General features: G+C 39.0%; 2 protein-coding genes across 2 annotated transcripts; both read right to left on the minus strand.

Moving 5' to 3' along the window:
- Positions 1 to 528: 528 nt before the first annotated feature.
- Positions 529 to 7,562, minus strand: tlr21 (toll-like receptor 21). The gene is made up of 2 exons (XM_036595066.1): positions 7,442 to 7,562; positions 529 to 4,871 (listed from the first exon to the last, which is right to left on the minus strand). The coding sequence occupies exon 2, from the start codon at positions 4,752 to 4,754 to the stop codon at positions 1,797 to 1,799; it is 2,958 nt and encodes a 985-aa protein (XP_036450959.1). The 5' UTR covers positions 4,755 to 4,871; positions 7,442 to 7,562; the 3' UTR covers positions 529 to 1,796.
- An 86-nt stretch (positions 7,563 to 7,648) lies between these two features.
- On the minus strand, positions 7,649 to 14,286 carry cnfn (cornifelin). Its single transcript, XM_036595079.1, has 4 exons — positions 14,103 to 14,286; positions 12,863 to 12,991; positions 11,440 to 11,576; positions 7,649 to 9,152 (listed from the first exon to the last, which is right to left on the minus strand). Exons 2-4 carry the CDS (start codon positions 12,987 to 12,989, stop codon positions 9,063 to 9,065), a joined length of 354 nt encoding a protein of 117 aa, XP_036450972.1. The 5' UTR covers positions 12,990 to 12,991; positions 14,103 to 14,286; the 3' UTR covers positions 7,649 to 9,062.
- Between the last annotated feature and the right edge of the window lie 8,419 nt (positions 14,287 to 22,705).

Below are 22,705 nucleotides of genomic sequence, written 5' to 3' on the forward strand. Positions count from 1 at the left end.
GGGCCTTTTAACCTTTGCAGCTTGTTTAATGCGGTGGAGATAATGTTATTGCTCAGTAATCTGCTAATTTGTTTACTCTGTCTGCAGTGGACTATAAGAGTGCTGTCTCCGGGGTTACTTAGCGCAAAGCAGCACTCCAACTCAAAGGCCATCTCTCTGCACCAGGCCCTTCCTGGGATTGAAATACCCACTCCATATTCTTTCAGCTCTGCAACCTTGGCCTCTGCCTCCTTTTCGCTGCAGCCACCGAAGCAAGCAAAACTGGTTAGCAGTGAAAACAGAAAGAGAGAAGTCACCGAGCTGCTTGACCAGTGGAGGAATGACCCAGATTTAGCTTTCCTGTTCCAGGAAAATATGACAGAGTTAAGGGACTGGTCTCCTCACCAGCAAAAAGAGAGTGCCAGCGAGAGACCACCATTTGATGCTTCCACCGTTTCAGCATTCTTTCACTCTGAGGGGTTTCGTTATGAGCCTTTCTATCGCTTTCCACATTCATTCAACTCCATCAGCAAGTCGCAAAGGTCTGGTATTAGTCTTTATAATCACTCAGACATCAAAGATCTAAGTCTTTCTCCATCTTTTTTCTTCAGCACTCCTTATTTCCGTTATTTGCCATAAGCTTAGAGCCTGCCTGCTTTGTGCAGTCATTGTGCTCTGATGAAACATTGTTTTTTTAATTTGTCAAGAACCCACAACCACAGGTCCTGGAACCACTGCATAAGATGTCAAAAACATTGATTGGTTGAAAAGTTTAGAGGAGGCAAGGAAATTTTCTTACGGTCATTTGATATATATTACGAAGTGAACTTGGTCATTCTTGTCACTTCCAAATCTACATGGCAGATGGTACATTTTTATAGGATGATGGTCAATTGTATGTTTATCCTTGGCTTTCACAGTCATTTGTACCTTCTGGCAGAAGGATCTGTGGTGTATAGGGTTAAACCTCAGTGATTGGACCGGTCTATAAATAACCATTTGAATGTAACAACTCAGTTTAATCTACTAAACTTCACAATTATGTACTGTGTATTTTTGGGCTTTGGGCAGAATAACATGCAAACTTGCAGAGCAAGGATGGATGAACATGTACTATAAAAAGGTAAATGTAATAGCTAACTTTTACCCCAAAATCAGGAACTGCAGATTGATTTTCTGTGGCTTCTTATGTGCGTGTAGTGCTCCGCTAGTTAATCTGCTTCAGAGAGTAATTTCAGACCTTTCAACTGTCAAAGTAAATATGCCAAAAGAAACATATCCTGTTTAGAGTTCAATTCAGTTTTATTTAAACTCTGAGCAAGATATTTTTTTTATTTGTTTTCATTGGTCTAATTTTACACAATTTGTTTTCTTTCTTTTTTTTTTTATCAACAGCTCGTTATTAACAAAGCTCAAAATGCAAGCAGACTTATCAGCGGTGTTCTCTCTGTGCAGTCATAAATAAATTTAAACTGTCCTTTATGTTCTTCTGCAGTCTTATTAAACATTACTTGATGTGTTCTCATTATTTAGGAATAGATAATAGACTAGACAAGAATGTACACATTGCACTGATGCTCCTGTAAAGCACAGAGGTGTGGGGCTATTTTTCTTGATGGGATCATGAACTCACAATCTGCAAAGAAACTGCCCAAATGATAACAATCTGAACCTGACCTCAAGCCTTTTGTAAGAATACTTTGCCAAAAAGAAAACAAATAGCACTTGGTTTGACATTTTGTTTCTAACACAGTGAACATAATACATTTGAATTATGTCTTTTGTCCAAATGTCTTTTGGGCCCTATGTATCTGTTATCATGGCGTCAGATAATAGGCCTCTTTATTCATTAGTGGCTGGTTCAGAAGATATTCTCCTTCCTCCATACTTGGTGGATCCCTCTGCTCTCCCGTCTGCACATCAGCCTCCATCTGTTCTTCCTTTTGGCTTGTGCTGTTGCTACTCCTTAACGCCCTCTTGAGCTGCTTCCAGAACAGTTCCTGTGCTTTGATGGGATCTGTGCAGTCTGGCCCTGGCCACTGTAGGTAGGTCTTCTTCAACATAACCTTCCTCATACGGTGATAGGTGGAGATCTGCCGCTCTGGGATGGACTCCAAAAAGACAAGTAAGAGCACGTCCTGCATTTCGTGAAAGAGGCGGTAGCTGGCCATTTGGATCTCCAGGGAACACCATTCACTGCGAAGGAAGTTTTGGCTGACGACACACACTGTCTTTCGACTGTTATAAACAGCTGTCACGATGTTGTCCACTATGTTGCGGCCCGGCTCAAAATCTCGGTGGTGAAGGCAGAGTCGGAATACGGACCCATTGCCTTCCAGATTTGGGAGAAGCTGCTCTATCACCCATTTCTCATCCGCAGAGTTGTAAGAAATGAAAGCGTCATATATGCATTTCTCTTCCTGTTCCCGGAGACGACGCCACTGCTCACCAAACCACGAGCGGAAGACGTAGTAGCTGTATTTGACTTTCCAGTAAAGCTTGACATAAAGCAGTGGAATTAGTGTTAGTAGAATGGTTACTGTGTAGGTTGAGGCAAAAAAGTACAATTCATGTTCGAGGGAACAGACATGGGTGTCAAAGTTGTAAAAGTTTGATCCATTGAGATCCTGGCAACTCAAATTGTAAAGGTACACAAGCTGGACTTTCTGGTTCTTTTTAGTCCAATTTTGGAGAGCTTGGTTGGAACAGTTGCAAATCAGAGGAGAATTTCGCAAATCTAGGTACTGTAGGTTAGTTAGATTTTCTAGCAGTTTCACGTCCAGAGTCTGCAGAGCGTTGTGGTTGAGATGCAGTACTTTTAAAGCTGTGAGATTACCGAATACGTCTGTTGAGAAGGACTCAATGCCCATGTTCTCAACAAGTAGCGCTTCCAACTTGTGGAGGTTCTTGAAAATACCTGGTATGAGCTTCGTCACACCAACACCTGAGTTAGTTAGTGTTAGAAATGTTAAGTTTTTCAAGTCGTCAAATATGTCAGCACTGAAATAATTGATAAAGTTGTTTTTAAGGTATAGACTTTTCAGGGAGGTAAGGCCTCGAAAAAATGCCTGAGGTAAGAAGTTTATGCCATATGGCAGCTGTCCGTCTAATTTAAGGTCAATAAGTTTTGTTAAATTTTCAAATGGAGAGCGTCTCTCTATTTTGGAAAAGTGGATAGAATTACCTTGTAGATCTAGCACTTGTAGCGTGCCAGAAAGCTTTCCAAGCCGTTGACTGTCGATTTCTTTGAGACGGTTGCGGTCTAAGTAAAGATTGATCAAGCTGTCCAGCCCATTAAATGCTTTGTCCTCAAAGTGTGTTATCTTGTTCCCACCTAAATCTAAAATGTTCAGATTTCTGAGAGAGTGGAAGGTGTTTTTGAAGATGACAGCAATCTGATTATTACGCAAGATTAACCTCTTAAGGCTGTGAAGGTCTTCAAAGCTCTGAGCATAGATATCGCTCAGGAGATTGTTGTCCAAACGGAGAAAAACAAGGTCTCTGAGTCCACTCAGTGCTTTTGGATCCATATAGGCAATTATGTTTATGTTGAGCTGAAGCTTTGTTAGTTTGGGCACGTGACTGAAAGCAAAGGCGTTGACTTCTAGAATGCGATTGTAGCGGTAACTCAGCTCTCTCAGGCTGGGAAAACTTAGGTTGCTAATGTTGCAGGTTAGTAGTTTGGTTAGATGGTTATTTTCAACTCTGAGCTTCTCCACAAGTTTTTGTCCTGTGAGGAACTCCAAACAACTAACGCTCTTCATGTCATTATGAGAGAGGTCCAAGAGATCGGTAATATTTGGGCAAGAGGAAAATGCACTACTTTTCAGTATTTGTATAGAATTGCTCTGAAGGACCATTTGTTTCATATGTTTTTTTGGATAATGAGAAAGTTGTTTACAAAGTGATTCGGGGGTTTTTAATCCAAAACCAGAGAAATCTATGTGCCAGGGCGGCACCTTTATGCGTGTGCTGTTGAGAAGTTTTATCACAGAGACACTTGTGGACCTCAAGCGCAGGTATGTGATGCTGCCCAGGTTCAGATCATTGAAAGCGCTTGTTGGAAGGAAATTGTTATAGGAGAGATCCAACACTTTAACACTACTTAGAAACTCCTTGCTGTTTCCCAGCGTCATCAGTTTATTGTTACCAATATAAAGGGTAGCAAGTGATTGTGGAAGACTGGCCGAGTGATTCAAATGGGTTAGACTGTTGAAGGAAAGGTCCAGTTTCCTCAGTGCTGACAGTTTACTTATGGATTGCACCACTTCTGAGAAGCTGACTAGCTGGTTCCTATGTAGGTCCAGAGTGTTTAAGTTGGTCAAATCGGAAAAGACGTCCAAAGAGAGATTCTTGAGTCTGTTGTCAGCGAGAAACAATTCAGTGAGGTTATAAAGACCACGGAAGAGATAAGGACCTAAATAGGATATGCTATTGGTAGACAAGTTCAAGGTTCGAAGGTTCGTCAGATTAACAAAGGCGTCGTTGCTGATGGTCCCTACATAGTTATTGCTTAATACCAGAACTTCAAGCTTTGGCAGGTGACTGAAGCTTTCTGAAGGAATGTGTGAGAATTTGCAGAAACTGATTGTTACATTGGTTGCGGAGAGTAGCAAATCATCCACTATGTCCTCAACTGACTGTGTTTGGCGATTAGTGCATTTGAAGATTGTGTGGTTTGAGTTTGCACTTTCGATACAGTGCCTGAAGCTGTAAGTCATGCCCAGCTGAAGGAATGTGGCCAATATTGCCACTGAGATTAGTTCACGGTACATTTGTGGCACTGTATTCCTGTTCTCTAAGATTGGAAGTTCCACAGGTCACTTGGCTTGATGAAGATGAAACTTTCCAAAGAGTCTTGTTAGAATTGGCTTTGGATGTGCATTATGTCCCTGGAAAGAAGGGAAGAAAGGAAAGAAAAAATGGTTATTCAGTTTTAATTGCTCAAAACCTTCTGGATAATTTCCTAGTGCCTGCATTTACTTGATTAAAACAAAGCACACAGCTAAAAAAGAATTTATGGCCATGGTGTTTTTGTTAGTGATGAACTGATGTGGGAATTTGGGCCTGTGCCAGTATCCGACCCGTTGGGCAGCCACTTTAGACAGCAGGGCCGATGTGCCGAATTCTGACTCTGCCCCTTGTGTAGCCAAGTAGACCCCTGATTTCTTGCTGTTTCTTTTCACGTAGCACACAAGATGGGCAGTCAAATTTCAGCACAACACATGTTGTCTATAATGGCTGCCCACTGCGTTTGGCTCCACAGTGAAATTTTGTTCATTTTTAAAGTTCACAGTAAGTCATATTGTGTTCCAAACCACATTGACACCTCTGCACAACCTTATTGAAGACCTGCATGGGGTTTGAGTGAGCTGAGAGAAGCTTTGAGGATGTATTTGCCAAAAAGATATGGGTGACTATTGACTTCTAGTGTTTGTTAGCAGTGGTAGCCTCACAGCTCCAGCGTGAAACAAAAGTAGCAAGTTTGCACTCCAAACATGCCTCAGCTGATTGACTGCATCTGGGGTTAGTGGTGAATTGTGTCAATTTGATTTTTTGACAAACTATATAGATATAGATCTTCATGTTTTAGGCAATCACTAAAACAACCCGACCAATAGATACAGCTCCCTTATGCTAAACCAGTGTTAGACGTTCTGTATTTTTTTGTTTTATTTTTATTTAGGAAAATAAACTAATTTCTCTTTGGGATATTTAAATGCTATGTGTTTAATTGTACAAGTACTGACGGCCCTTAAATTAGTTCTAAATATAATTCTAACCAACTTGGGCTAGGTGAAAGCACAAAAACTGTCCAAGCTACCAATTTAAAAAAAGCCCAAAAAAGCTAAACAAGTAATCAGTAAACAAGTTCAGAAAAAACAGAAATATTGAATAATAAATAGCAGGAATAACGGCTCAGAACAGATAAGGGAAGTGGTCACAAGACTTCACCAAAAACAGAAAAAAACAGGAAGGATTGATGTTGACCGAACTTCATAATGAGCAGTAGGTGAGCGGGTAGCTCTGATGGTGTCAGTGTTGATGGTGTTAGTTAAGAGAGACTTGACGCACACTCTCTACTTCTGTTATTCCCCTTCCTTTCCTAAATGAAAGTGAAGGGTTTTGTTCCAGAACACGTTAAACGCTACTTTCATGAATTTTCTTTTTTTTTTTTCATTATAAATGTTGTTGGGAATGAGTTTTAGGCTGGCTTTACACATTGAAACTTTCATGCAACTTCAGTTGCTTGAATTCTACATGAAGCTAAGTTGCTTTGCATAAAATGTCCTGTCACTCATTTGAAACTTGGCTGCAACAGTCGTAAGCGTCTCAAGTTTCATGAAATAGGCAATCAAATGCACAGCAGTTGCACCTGTTATGCTCATGCTGTGTTCTAAATCACATTGACAAGTCGACAAGAGCAGACTGAGATGTTTTGAAGATGAAGATTTGTGGAAAAGATTTGGGTGACTATTGACTTCTAGTGTTTGTTAGCAATGTTAGCCTCATAGCTCCAGCACTAAAGTTTCAAAATTTGTACTCCAAACATGTCTCGGCTGATTGACTACTTCTGGGGTAAGCGGAAAACTGTTAAACAAAACTTCATGAGCTTTAGGCTGGCTTTACATGGTAAAACCTTCACACAACTGTAGTTGCTTGAAACCTAAATTGCTTTGCATAATGTAAAGGGTCACTCACTTGAACCTTAGTCACAAAAGCTGCAAGCGTCTCAAGGTTCATGAAACCAACAATTTTCAAAATGCAACAACGAAAGAGCCATACAGTTACACTGCTGAAGGTTTGCATAATGGAAGAATGGCAAAAAAGAAATATGTTTGTTAAGTGTTGTAAAAAGAAAGGTGATGTAATAGTGGTAAACATGCACCTCTATCAAATGTTTTGGAACACACCGCAGGCATCAAATTTGGGACAAGCATGTAAAAACCAGTAAAGTTAAAAATAAAGATATCTTTGTACAATTTTCTATACCACCTTTTTTGGAACTGTACTAGTTCTAAACTGTTTTAGAAGTAAGTGTATATATTAGATAGATATATTAGATAACTAAATAATAATAAAGACAAATAAACATAAATACAGTCAAATTAGAAGAACACAGGTTTGGCTAGGGTAACCAGCACCTCGTTTAATTTAATGAAATACTGATTAAATAAAGTAGGTATTAGATGGTAACTGTAAATTCTGGACTTCTTTGAGGAAAGCTTAGGAAATGGTTAAGCTCACAATGTATTGTTTATTTATTTGCTTTTTTTCTATTTGTATGTTTTGATTAACAAATAAAAGCTTACTGCAAATACAAATAGCTTTACATATCATTTTCTCATGACATACATAAGCCAGAATATCTAATATTATACACTGAATTGCAAAGAAGTGTTTAGTTTAGCAGTTCTTGTGCTGGCTAGCTAGATTTGAAAACTGTAAACCTTTTCCTTACCTTTTTTAAACGCTATCACGGTTGCAAATCTTGTAGTCAGAAATGCTGCGTCTGTCTAGGTTTGTCTCTCCTTGATTATGTCAGCTCTTCTAGTTCAATAAAACATTCTTTTCACGAGAACAGAAAGAGGAATTAAGATAGGGATCAGGGTTTTTTCTCATGCAAACTCTGCATGGCCCTGTCTCTGATAGTCTTGCACACCGAGAGTACACTTAAACATTTTATTGAGATTTAAATGGCTAAATATGCATCATGTGACACTTAATACATTCATAATAACACAATACTAATAATACATGAATAACAAGTGCTCTAAAATGTACTATTGCAAGTGGCAAAAGAAGACTTCCAATTTCATTCTTTATACTGCTTTACGTGGTGAGACTTTCACACAACACTAGCTTTTATGGAGCTAAATGTTGATTATTTTCAATATCTGCAAACTGCAAAATTTCAAGCTTGAAACAGCTTTTATGAAGTAGCCAATCAAAATGGAGACACATAATAATGTAGCATTTTGACTGAAATAATGTTGCATATTTGCTGGGAGCCTGTTAGCATAAAGTAGGAAAAAATATCACCCTGGGCACCCCAGTGGGCCACTAGGGAGTGACGTCCCATATAAATAAAAATAATGTGAGGGAACAAGATCCTATTGTGTGGCTATGCTTTAGGATCTTGTTTCCACGCCTTATTAAGTCATGGCCACGACTTAATTATCTCGTTCCCATGCAGTAATATGGCATGGCCACGCATTATTTTTATTTGTATAGGATGTCACCAACGTGGCTCCGTACGCCACAGCAATTCCAAACATGAAAATGTTGTTATAATTATTTGCAAAAAAAATAAAGATATTTATATCAAGCTCGTTGATTGGTCTCCCAACATGCTAGCTAGGTATGTTTATATTTTCTATGCAACGTTTCACTTGTTTGTGGGCCGCAACTTGTAAAAGGTCGAGAACCCTAGCTGTAGACATTCCAGAATTTCAAGATATGTAACTGGCTGTGAATGTTAGCCGTAGTCTAGCCAGGTTCCGGTTAGTTGTTAGGAATGGACAACACCATAAAACTGATACATACAAGCTCAAACATATGTTAACGTCTGGAACAAACTTCTAATAAAACGCATAGAATGGCCAAGAGTGTTAGCTGAGCCAACAGTGTTAGCTTAGCACTATAAGAAATCCCTTAGGGCGGCTGTAAATATGCATTATCATAAAGGTGTTTTCATTTTTTGTCCAACTCTTGACATTTATAGCACATACATATAGCCACATGAAGGCCTAGCAATACAATATATGAAAAATACTACCTGCTGATTTTGCTGCCTAGTGCAGTAAATGGATGTGCTGCATAGAGTTACTTGAATGGTTTCATCTGTGAAATCACACAAGAATTATGTTTCATGCAGTTCACATCCCACAACTAGTTGTGTGAAAGTTTCACCCTGCAAATCCAGCCTTACAGTATTCTTGGAGACTGCAACACCAATATCATTAGCACTGCAGTACTAAAATATGTCGATGACCAATTATTATCCATCCATAAATTAGTATATAGAGTCCTTGTCTTCATTGTGCAGCCATCAGTCCTCCTCCCTCTGTACTTTTGACCCATCAGCATCTCATCTTCTGCTCTCGAGCCATCTGGCAGAGTCCGCAAGGTGCACAGCAGCTCATAACAATCCAGTCATCACAGATAGAGCCCTGAGAAAAGAAGTCATTTACATATAATATATATTTATAAAGCTGTTGTACAAACATATCAAGAAAACCAACAGTCTAAGCATAATATACCTAACTTCTGAGATCAAAGATGGGACACAAAATGGGACACGTACACCTATGAGCCTAAACTTTATGACCACTCACACAGTAAGCGAATAACGTGGATTATCTCGTAACTGTGGTTAAGGTCAAGGTCTGGAATATATTAGATGGTAAGCGAACACTTGATGCAGATGAAATGGGCGGGTGTAAAGACCTAAGCGGTTTTGATGACTGGATCAGAGCATCTCCAAAGCAGCAAGGCTTGTGGGGTGCTCCTGGTCAGCAGTCTTGAGTGGTCCAAAGAAGGACAAACTTTGAACAGGTGACAGGTTGTTGGTCACCCTGTGTGCAAAGGCAATGAAGGCTATCCTGTCTGGTCAGAGCCAACAGAGGGGCTACTGTGGCACAAGTCAGAAGTTTTTAATGATGGTCACGGGAAGAAATGTGTCACAACACACTCCTGCTGCGAATGGGGCTGCATAGTCGCAGACCACTCAGATGACCCAAGATAACCCATGTCCACTGTCAGGAGCTCCTGCATTGAAAACACAAGTTTCGGAAATGGACCTTGAAGCAATGGAAGACAGTCGACTGGGCCAGTGAGTCCTGTTCTCTTTTACATCACGGGGATGGTTGGGCACATGTGCGCTGTTTATCTGGAGAAGTGATGGCACCAGGATGCACTGTGGTAAGAAGACAAGCCACTAGGGGAATGTTCGGCTGGGAAACTCTGGGTCCAATCATTCATGTGGACTTTAATTTGGCACATGCAACCTACCTAAACATTGGTGCAGACCAGGTACACCCATTCATGGCAGTCGTGTTCCATGATAAATGTGGCCTCTTTCTGCAGAATAGTGCATCCTGCCACATGGCACACATTGCTCGGGAATGGTTTGAGGAGCATGACGAAGTTCAAGGTGTTGCCCTGGCTTCCAAATTCCTAAATCCACGGCAGCTCCACCTCTCAACTTACAGCACTTAAAGGATCTGCTGCTCATTTCTGGTCCAGATACCACAGGGCACCCTCAGAGGTCTTGTAGAGTCCATGCCTTGGTGGATCGGAACCATTTTGTCAGCATGCAGATGACCAACAGCATATAAGACAGGTGATCATAATGTTTCGGTACCAACTGAAGAGTTTGTTCAGGATCAATGACAGGTTCTGAATTTGACGTAGGCCTGTTGTCACTCTCTTCTTTAGAATCTGACCAAACATGATGCTGATCAAATTTTATCTTATAGAAGTCATTTGATGCACAGGTTCTCAAACTTTTTCACTTTAATGTCCACCCATTTATCACCCATTTACGAAGACCCACATGAAAACAGAAATACTTTTTTGCTTTAAAACTTCATTTATGGGAAATTTTACAAAGCAGTGTTAGGGTACCATAATTTGTGAACCTGAAGGCCGACATTTGCTTGTTTTACAGCTGACATCCAGTGGAATGGTGGCAAATTAAGTGATAATTTCATTTGCGAGTGAACGATTGAAATGTCAGGGCAGTGTATTTTGTTTCTGGAGAAACAAGACAAAAAATAGATAAAGCTGCTTTGTGCGCCACTGTTGCATGGCTTGTATTAACATTGTTTATCATGTGAAAACATTTCATATTTCTTTCTCATTATTAAATGGATTATTTTTTACTGATGTTTGTGACTAAGTGCCCTCACCAGCCTATTACGGACCACTGGCTCCTCTTCAGTATAGGCCTGGGGACCACCAGAGGGTGCTTATGGTCTGTGGGCCAGTAGTTGAGAAACCCTGATCTGATGATTTTGTTTTTGTACCAAGCTTTTTGGACTAAGCTAAGACATATAACTTCATGTCTGCAGATTAGTATGTGAAAAGCGGCGACCTCACTCATCACGTAGCTATAGTTTTAACAAATAGTTAGATATAAGTCAGTCATACACTTTTTAACTATCTGATATATACGAAGTGAGCAGGATTAAAAATATTCAATATACTGCGCACGTTATTGTGTTCTGTGATTTTTGTCATTTGGCACAGCAAAACCGTAATTCAATATAGAACACTTGTTTTTTATTACTCCTGATTTCAGTTCTGATGTATAATTCATTTATACTGACCCTGAATATAAAAAAAAACAAATTAAATACATATAAAAGCAACTAAAAAGAACCCTTTGGCCAATTTTATGTCATTCACACATATGAACTTTTAAAGCATATTTAGAGACAGTAACTGCAAACTTACATTGATGAGGAATTTGTCCCGGAGGCTGGTTCTCAGAGCAACCAGGGCTCCAGGCAGGAATGGCAGGCAGCAGGACTCCCCATGGTCCTGTGCAACCTTACAACCCAGGATACATGGGATAAACGTCCCACAGAGACCTGTGGAGCACAGAAGCAGCCACACAATCACAATTATTCTCTTAGGGCAGGACTAGTGTCCTTGATAAGGGTGGGCTAAGGTGACCATGATGTTTGTCATATTTACAAAACTAAACATGCACTACGTGCCAAAAGTCTCCAGATGTTCTTTCTATAAGTGGACCCAGCTTTTTTAAGGTACTCCTTTTGGAGTGATGAAGCTGATTTAAAGACCTTCAGGGTGAGCCGGAGGATTAGAACTATACTAAACCATTTTGGGTTGAGTTGGCGTAATGAAGCTATGCTCAACACCTCTGGGATATGCTGAAGTGATAAAGTTTTACTGAATACCTTTAGAATGAATTGGAGAGATTAAGTTTTATTGAACGCCTTTGGGATGAGTTGGAGAGATTAAGCTCTATTGACCACCTTTGAGATGAGTTGAAGAGACAGCTCTATTGAATGCCTTTGGGATGAGTTGAAGAGACTGAGCTCTTTTGAACACTTTTGGGATGAGTTGTAGAGATTAAGCTCTATTGAACACCTTTGGGATAAATCTGAGGGATTTAGCTCTATTGACCACCGTTGAGATGAGTTGGAGAGACTAAGCTCTATTGAACGCCTTTGGGATGAGTTAAAGAGATTATGCTCTATTGAACACCTTTGGGATAAATTGGAGAGATTAAGCTCTACTGAACATCTTTGGGTTAAATTGGAGAGATTAAGCTCTACTGAACATCTTTGGGATAGATTGGAGAGATTAAGATCTACTGAACATCTTTGGGTTAAATTGGAGAGATTAAGCTCCACTGAACATCTTTGGGATAAATTGGAGAGATTAAGCTCTACTGAACATCTTTGGGATAAATTGGAGAGATTAAGCTCTATTCAACATCTTTGTGATAAATTGGAGAGATTAAGCTCTACTGAACATCTTTGGGATAAATTGGAGAGATTAAGCTCTACTGAACATCTTTGGGATAGATTGGAGAGATTAAGATCTACTGAACATCTTTGGGTTAAATTGGAGAGATTAAGCTCCACTGAACATCTTTGGGATAAATTGGAGAGATTAAGCTCTATTGAACACCTTTGGGATAAATTGGAGAGATTAAGCTCTACTGAACATCTTTGTGATAAATTGGAGAGATTAAGCTCTACTGAACATCTTTGGGATAAATTGGAGAGATTAAGCTCTATTCAACATCTTTGTGATAAATTGGAGAGATTAAGCTCTACTGAACATCTTTGGGATAAATTGGTGAGATTAAGCTCTACTACTGAGTCTTTCACACACACACACTTACAGATGCCGCAGTCGTCACAGCAGTCGCAGAGGTTGGAGCTCCAGTCAGAGGAGCCGGTGGTGACCGTGTAATTGGTGATTGTCACCTGCGGTTGAGTGTTGATCACCTCTGCCTGATACGCCATCATTGCTGCAAAAACATGAAAACTGGCTTATACAGGACAAGTTAGGGAACAAGGTGGCTACTGAACTGTATCAATTTGGCATGTTAGGTTCTCTAAAAGTGATTATACAGTTCTGACGGCACAGTCTGATTGGCGGACGACTGTGTTATTCCACTTTTCTACTTTACATTCAAAAAACAGAAATTGAATACTTTAGACGATGATCATTTGACCTGCAGCCCATTTGGTCAGATTTTAAAAAAGAAAGTGACCGCAAGACCGCATCAAATTCTGAACCTGCCATTGCTCCTACGCAAGCTTTTTGGTTGACAGCTGTGAAGGAGCAACAATACTAACTGGAATATTCAAACTGAAAACAAGATGAGTTGTGAAATACTTTACAGACGGACTGGAACAAACTGTATTCAGGTTAATATGGCACATATTAAAAAAGCTGAGCTGAACCTGATTTTATGGCTCTATCTGTATCACTAAAGGATACCGTTTTTTGTGGTGGAAGGATTTGCCACTAATAAAGTGCATTTGCACAATGCTAGCACAGTGTTTGGACTTCTTTGCTTTTAGTTTGCCAAATTATTGCATAAAAGTATCCCAGCTGTAATGCTCAACACACAAGCCCCTTTAGTTTCTATTACTTAATCAAAATAATTTTTACACATTTTAAATAAAGCAAAATTTGATTTTTATTTTATTTTTTTAATATTTTTTATATTCAACTGTTGAGTAAATAGTAATAACATTGAATTGTTTCCTAAACTGTCATTAAGAATGGTCAAGGTTGAGGTCAGAGAATTACCCCAAATGGTACTTATTGCTGGATTTCAAAGCCATTTCTTTATTTTAATATTCACTTCAGTGGCTAATGTACAGGCCAATGCAGGGGTGCTCAATCCTGGTCCAGGAGATCTACCACCCTATCGAATTCAGATCTAACCCACCTGGCTCCAATGTACAGATACCTCTGACGGCCTTCATTACCTGGACCAGGTGTTTTTAATGAGGGTTGGTGCACCTAACGATGATACCTATTACCAGTTATCCCACCCCCTTGATTTATCAATTGTCTTCAAAACGTAAGCTGAAATACTTCATGTGTAATATGATGCTCAGTCTTACCTGCTGTGTCTTTGGGTGACTCTCAGGCCGTAGATCTCAGTGAGTGAGTGAGGGCGCTCAGAGTCAGCACGGCAAACAGGATGGAAAAGAGACTCTTACAGTTTTACCTATAATAATGTCACAGCCCCTTCAGTCTAAAGAGCTGAGAAAGCCTGACCTGCCATAGTGGGCGGCTCGTGTGGCCTGTAAAAAATAAAAGGTGTTTGATTTTGGGGCGAGCTGGATTTCTGCTTTTTACAGACTGTATTTGCACACTCTTATCTACAGCTCATTAAATGGAATCGTGTGTGTGGTGCTGCTAAAAGGTGCCTTTTTGACTGATGCAGCATCTATAGCCTCAGCCACACCTTCAGAAACAAACATCTACTGCATAAAACTGGCCTATATAAAAGGCCAGTTTGTGGCTGCTATGGCAACTATGCTAATGCTGCTTTATTCAAAGGAAAGTTTAAAGAAAAAGTTTCAGTAAAGAATCTAATTTTTCCTGTTTACTCCGAAATGTAGCAAAGACATGTTTGGTGAAGATTGCTTCCTAATACGCTGGAGCTATGACGCTAATGCTAATGCAGTCACTTTTGTGGAGCTAAAGCGCTAACAAGTAATGGGAATTCCAACCAATTTTTCTGCATAATTCAGTGTTTGAGATGTAAACAGAGTCATTCAGAGTGGTCGATTGTGAAATGGTTCAGATCTCTTTACAGTGGTGGTGATAGGAACCAGGGGTCGCCATGACTACAACACAAATATAGACATTTTATTTACTGTCCAGAACCACCAGTGAACCTACACGAGTCTTCTGAGTTTATATGGAATGTTGATGATGGTAAAATGGGATAGGCATTATGGGGTTGGGGGGAGCTACCTTTTTAGCCTTTAGCCTTTTAGCAAACACTGCTTGTCTGGGTAGTTAACCAACTAGTGATAATATCACTGTACTGTACTTTATTAAACCATCAAAAGTCCATATTAGATCACATGTGGCTTAAGTTTACACTGAAGATGCAGTAAAGTGTGCAAAATACCCCCTGGTATTTGGGGGAGTCCCATGTCAGCTGGCTACTCCAGCTGCTAACTCACTCGCCATAGCAGCGCTGGCGCCAGCTTCAATGGCAACAAAATGTTTGGTTTAACCATCTTTTGGGGGTGCTGGAGGGCTCATTGGGCGGAAGGAAGGGAACACTCTTACCACAGTGCTACCCACCAGTACTGCACCTCTAGTTACCTAGAATACCTAGAGGCACTCACTGAGGCAGCTAAACAATACTAAACTGTATTTGAGCACCCGTTTTTCCCTAAAGGACAGCGTAACATTATAATGAGTTTATTTTCAGATTCCAAAAATAGTCAGAATAGTGCTCTGATCTTTGATTATGTAGATTTTGTAATAAGTGGACCAATGGAAATGGTCCAAAATGACTTGGAATAACTAATTTCTCCATTAACGTCCATAAGGATAAGGATGTTTTTTCTTTCTCCTGTAAAGTGACCTTTTTAACACCCTGACCATAATGCATAAAATGATGAAAAATAGATCTGCAAAAGAACCTTGAAGGGCCCATATCAGGGAAAAAAGATTTTTTTGCAATAAAAGAGTTTAATTTAGCATGCAAACACTGTTAACGGTGATGTCACAAAAACCAGTACATTCGCATATATATGCATATATCTGCCTAGTCAATCTACAGCAGTTAAGCCCCGCCCACTATCGCTGATTATTTTCAGCATGTTGAAATAAATTAGGACTGTTTTTAATACATAAAAACATACAAACGTCAAAGAAAATATTAATTACGCGGATAATTTTGCATGTGTGCCTTTTAATAAACTGCAAGTTTGCTTATGTGCACTTTGAACATTGCTGGGAAAAAAAGGTACCAAAACCAAAATGATTCATTCTCCAAAATTGTGCAATAGCCTGTTATTTCCTGCAGTCATATGTCTGCACGTTTGCGGTTTTTTTTTACTTTAAATACAGCTTATTTTGTCATTACATATTCGTTCAGCCAGCATCTGCAGTGGACTGTCCCTTTCTCTTTCAGCTGGTGGCCTGAGGCCCGCTAATATTAAACTGTCTTAGTTTAATATCATTTCAATGTATTATGCTCCTTTTCTTCATAGCAAGCATAAAAAATTGCTAGTAGCGCTGATGTCTCAGTAGCTAGCTTAGCTAAATTTCCCGTTCCACCTTAAATGGTCCAGCAGTTCTGACTCCTGAAGTGCCAGAATGTAACTGCTGCACCATTTAAGGTGAAACAGGAAAATTCAAACAGGAAGCTGGTGAATATCTGACTTCAGCTTCATATCACTGAAGAATTAGGGGTCGGTGATAATAAATAATTGCCCCCCTCTTTGAAGGCATATGATTCCCTAAATGTAACTAAAGCCCAGCAGTGAGGAGCTGAACTTTACCCTCCTCTGCTGTCACTGCAGACTGGCAGGGTCGCCTACAGAGCAGCGCTAGTAGCTGTTAATGCTCTTTATTTGAGGGTCCCATTTCATAGAGGGAGATTTCAACCACTACACCTCGTAACTCAGTTCCAAGGGGCAAGGAGACACTCGAAAACAAGGGGTAGGGGTAAAAATAACAAATGGGATTGGGGCCGAGGATCCTGGTTCAGTAATCCATCCTGATCATGAACGCTTTATGACCATAAACACTTTGAACAGTAACGAATGTGATTTGGATCTCTCTTCAGTCGGTTTAGTGTCGTTGGCTCATTATTCCCTGAATAAATTTATTTTTGATCGTATCATGAAGTATAAACTAAACAAGCCTGAGTGTGCTTTTATTTTATTACATTATATATTTATTATTCATTGATGATTGTTTGTAAATGATTATGTAATTGTGCTGGAGTTGCTGTAGTGTTATTAATACACCATAAACACATCATGTGGTTCTTGTAAAGCATTATCTCACTCTTTTGAGCTCCAGCTTTGGAAACTTGTTTTTTCACTTCCTTTTTTTTGACCTTCTCCTTCCTTATGTAACTGAAATATCTTATATTCTTATATATCAGAATTATTGGCTGAAAATATACTATACTTAAAGGGTAATTCCACTGATTTTTCAAAATGTCCATATAATAATTTGTTCAGATCATTCAGAGTGGTTTGATGTGAAATGATCCGTTCTAGAGAGTCAGAGTCAGAACTGTTCACAGTGGTGGTGATAGGAACCAGACGTCCACCTCTAAAAGCTCCCTCACAGAAAGTTACTACATGAAATGGTAATGAATTCACCGCCTGATGTCTGAGACACTGTTTTATGACAGTTTTGGCCTAAAAATGCTGTAAAATGTCATTTTTAAATCCATTTCTTTTGAAGAGCTACATGCAGGGCATTCTAAGTCTATTCTCACTGTCCCTAAAGAAAACTTATTTTTCAGATTTCTCATTATTTTACCATCATCAACATTCCATATAAACATGCAGAAGACTCGTGTAGGTTCACTGATGGTTTTGGATGGTAAATAAAATAGCTATGTTTGTGTTGTAGACATTGTGACCCCTGGTTCCCATCACCACCACTGTAAAGAAATCAAAGTTGGTAAGTTTCTCTACAGTGAACCATTTCACATCAAACCACTCTGCATGACTTTGTTGACATCTTACAATGTAATTTTACAGACATTTTGAAACATTAGTGGAATTCCCGTTTTATGGGCATATTATCTGGAAATGTAACCACTGAAGGGCACGGTTCTCTATTACTTCATCAAATGTGGGGTTGGTGTATTTTTTCCGCTGAGAATGTGACTGAAACTGTGTTAAAGAAAAAAAAGAAGCGTGCTTATCAGTGAAGAGATTATGTGGAAGTGTTTGACTGCAGTGTTTGCTCAGTAGGGCTCGGCTCTGATTGGTACCCAGCCCTCTAACTCTGCTTTCTCAATGCCACTCAGGTGAACACATTGTGCTTTCTGAATACAGTACAGTACAATGGACCTCCAACCTCTAAAGTAAACGTCAGAAGACCTGAACTCCTCCGTATTCCTCAGACCTCATACAGAAAATGCTAAAGCTCTAATAATAGAGGGTGTGAAATATGTTTGTCTTTGCATTGACGCAAAAGCATTCTCCGCTTTCCCTCCAGGAGACAATACACAGTAGAGAGCGGGGCACGGCTGTGGTTTTTGCTAAAAGAATTTTAGCAAGATTAATCACTTTTTTAACATAAGCAAGCAAAACATATGCATAACAAATAAAAACTTAAACTTGTTTTGATCATCTACCAATTATGAACAATTTAGCTAGAGTGCAAACCTTAAAACTTACCCTGTAGGCCAAGTTAACTGTTGCAGACTTAATTCATTCAGCACAATTATATGTTATAATTTTAAATACATCAAAATGTGTAGAATTAGTCAAACTTTATTTTTGACTGGCAAATTTATTTTATCAAAAAAATTGATTGAATATTCCGTTTTGTCACTACCGAAACAATCATAACGCTACTGAAACTGTTCGGTATTGAAAATTTTAGAAACATTTAGAAAAAAAAATTGAAGTGTTATTTTCCCAAGTGTAAATTTAGGGGTTGGGATTTGGGACAGACACCTACACCTTGGGAAAGTACCCTACAAATGATGGTTTTGTATATATTTAGATTATTACTATCTCAATTAATGCATTGGGTTTAAATATATCATAACATAATCTGTGTAAATCTCTAAGGTCTGAATCCTGCTTTGTTTGTTTATTTATTTATTTATTTATTTATTTATTGAGGAAGTGTAGTTTAAACAAATTAAGTAGAATGCTACATGAAATATATAATACATTTAGAATTTATATGAGGGACATATGGACATCTCTCATTGTTTACTTGGGTATTTTTTGTTGTAACACAGTGTTAAAACTACCTCCGCCATGTGGAGGATGTACTTTAGCCTGAGTAGCTTTCAACATTTCGGGTGTCGATAAAGAGTTTTTTACTAAAGCTGAATGGAAAAAAGATTTATCATCATTCCTAAAATAATACAGACAATTTCTGTTTCCACAGCCTACACCACCAAACTTTTTAAAAATGTTTAAATTTTTGTAAAAAAAATTCTTCAGTTGGAAACGTAGCTACTGTGATTTCTTTACATGCTTCAAGATTGTGCCATATTGCAGTTACAGTTGTTTGTGTACCCCTGGTCAAATGACATGTTTTTGTTGACTTTCTAATTTAAATAAGTTAACACATTCTCTACAGTTAAAAAACTTGCATAAAATGAAATAATTTAAATGTGCTGCAATTTTTGCACAGGCCCATTTTTTTGCTTTCATTTTTGATGTTATGTTAAATTCAACAAATAAACAGTATAAATAAATAAACAGTAAATGTGCAGAAGTGCGTCCTCTGTAGAGGATGTGTTCACTTATTTTCACTCTGAAAACATGTCATTTGATCGGGGTGCACAAACCTTTGCATATGAGTGTATTAATGGAGGGTATTAATCTCCTTCCCTCCCCAGTTCATACAGTCCATATGTGGAAACTAAGCTGCAAAAAACTGCCCATTTTGAATTCATTGCTTTTGTGATGTCACTGAAATCTCATTTACATATGTCCACATATACAGCGAACAGCAATTTAGCCTTTCCTACTTCTGCTTGAGTTATAATGAGTGTTTCAGCTTCTGCGTTTTGAATGAGACACAGTACATAGCAGCTAGTCAGAATAGAGCTCATTTGCATGTATCAGACTTAAAGGCACAGTAACAAAAATAGCCTGTTTAATTCTAAGGATTAAAGAGATGAAGAGAGGTTGGAAAAATGGTCATATAAAAATAAAATATGACTGATTTTGGTAGTTAAAACCAGTTTTGAAAAAAAGTCACTTTTATCTTTCAGGTGAATGTAGAGACATGCTGTTGCCGAGATGACCAAAGGCATGTTCTGCAGGAGTTCTACAGAATGTCTTATGTTGTGCATTATTGCTAGTTTCTTTGCAGAAGTAATGCAGAGGAATCTGTTCCTCTCTCACATCCCGTATGCACCCACTCTGACTCACAGATTGCAAAACTGTTACGAAATGACTGCGGCTCATTTGAGAAGAAATTTTAAGATTACTGCAAAAGCTATATTCATCTGCACTCTTATTTAAATGCATAGAGTGTTGTGCAAATATCAGATGCCACCCTTCATTGGTATAGCTGTCAAACCAGCCATTAAGCCCTTAAGTCGCTGCGCTCACCAGCAGGCCCAAAGTTTCATTACACACTTCTGTAACTTAAGAATAGCTCAACCAGAGGTAGTCCATTTGCAGAAGAACTCCTGCCAACAATCAGAGGTGGCAGCCACATCTCCTGAAATAGTGGGGCCAAACTTACTTAAAAAAAACAGTCTTGACTTGACAAAATACAGCTAGGCCACTAACTGAGTAACTAAAACTACCTTTCATGAGAGCTGTTGTGATATTGGATCTTTTTCATTTGGTTCGGTTGGTTTCACGCCGCAATGACCAAAGGAGACCAAATACCACATGGGGGTGTTCATTTATTGGTCAGAAATTTTCCAGGGGGTACAATCGCTCTGCTACTCTCACATTTACCACCATGAAAATATAAAAATATAAGTGGAAAGTACAATAAAGATGCTTAATATCTATGTGTGGGACAAACTAAAGCAGTAATAATAACTTAACTTGATATCTGCCTCTTCATGATTAGTTTACCAATTTGCATATAATCAGATTGCTGGTGCTTGGCCAAAAATATGCTGTAAATATGATCTATATGCCAAGATTAAAAGCATATATTTGCTATATATTGCAATTGCTCATCTTGTGTTATTAATAGCAGCTCGTGCTGCAGAAACTACACCGATCAGGCATAACATTATGACCACCTCCTTGTTTCTATGCTCATTGTCCATTTTATCAGCTCCACTTACTATATAGGTGCACTTTGTAGTTCTACAGTTACAGACTGTAGTCCATCTGTTTCTCTGATACTTTGTTAGCCCCCTTTTACCCTGTTCTTCAGTGGTCAGGACCCCCATGGACCCTCACAGAGCAGGTACTGTTTGCGTGGTGGATCATTCTCAGCACTGCAGTAACACTGATGTGGTGGTGGTGTGTTAGTGTGTGTTGCGCTGGTCTGAGTGGATCAGACACAGCAGTGCTGCTGGAGTCACCGTCCAGTTGTTTGGTTCATATATACAGATGAAGTGTTCACACATCAAAATGGACTGAACTAAAGATGTTTTTAAAAAGTTTGATAGGTCTGCACCATACAAGGTAGGTGTGACTGTGACTTTAGTACAGCAAAGTAGCAGTACAAAATATTAAAACTGACATTTGGTAAATTCACACTGTGACCCATAGCAGTAAAGCATGTTTAGGTTAGTGAGCTGCAGCTCCTCTCACGGCACACAAACTCACGAAGGCTTTACTGTTTGGGAATTGTCCCGTCTCTCAGCTGAAATGGAAAATTTGGTTCTGCTAATGAGTTTGACCCTCTATCTGTTAGTGTCCATTGGTCAGTTTAGTCTCTTTATGATATAAGTGTCCTGAAGTCAATTATAAAATGGTGGGTCTTCGTCCAAAAAATGACGAAAAGCTACAGAGAAAACGGGCCTCCTAACAACCACCTGGAAGACCTGGTAGACACCAAAACTGCCCCCATCAGATAAACAGCACTTAAAGCTTTCATCTTTGAGAGAGAGGAGAAAATCAAGCTGCTTCAGATCTGAAAACATCCACAGGTGTTTCTGTCCATCCTTCCACTGTGAGAAGACGACTCAGCGCTGTGGGTCTGAAAGGATGTGTTGCTGTCAAGAAGAACATCAGTGAGAAAAGGAGACGGACACATCAAGCAAAGAAGCTGAGCAATGCAAGGTAAAGGGTGGACACAATCAATCAACCAATCAATCAGCCTTTATTTCTAGTTGGAAGTACATTGAGGGTGGCCCTTATTTACGGTGTAGCTGAGCAAATTACAAGGGATTGAAAAGTTGAAATAAAATTTACGGACTATAACAAATGACAATCAGCAAGACAAAGAGGTTTATTAAAGAAAAATGAAGTAAATAAATGAATTAAAAATTTAAAACAATAGCTCAAATGGGAAACAGGCATACAATATCAATAAGCCATATAATGAAAACACATTAAAGTGAAGTAAAATAACCATTTTAGATAGTGAGCAATACAAAAACTAAAATTTTAGATAAAACAAATTATTAACCAGAACAGAACAGTAAAATAATTAACATCAAATAAAACAGTTGCAAAAAAAAAAATTAAGATAAAATACATACGTACATACATACATCATCTAAACCGCGTATCCTTCTGGGTCGCGGTGGGGTGCCGGAGCCCATCCCAGCCGTCACTGGGCGGAAGGCAGGACACACCCTGGACAGGTCGCCAGTCCATCGCAGTAAGATAAAATAAATTAAAAATAATAATAACAATAAATACTGATATTATATCTTGCTGTTGAGGTCATTTTCTCTTCAACATGTTTGTCTGCTCTTGTCAAATGAGTAACTTGAAATTATTGAAGGCCACACAGTTCTGTATTTTCCTTTATTTTATAGATCTGCCATAATAATCCAACTGAAAATGAACAAGTAAAAGACATGTTTGGTGTCTGAAGTTTACTTCTTCAGATT

Source organism: Colossoma macropomum, unplaced genomic scaffold (genome assembly GCF_904425465.1).
Source record: "Colossoma macropomum unplaced genomic scaffold, Colossoma_macropomum, whole genome shotgun sequence".
Taxonomy (NCBI): domain Eukaryota; kingdom Metazoa; phylum Chordata; class Actinopteri; order Characiformes; family Serrasalmidae; genus Colossoma; species Colossoma macropomum.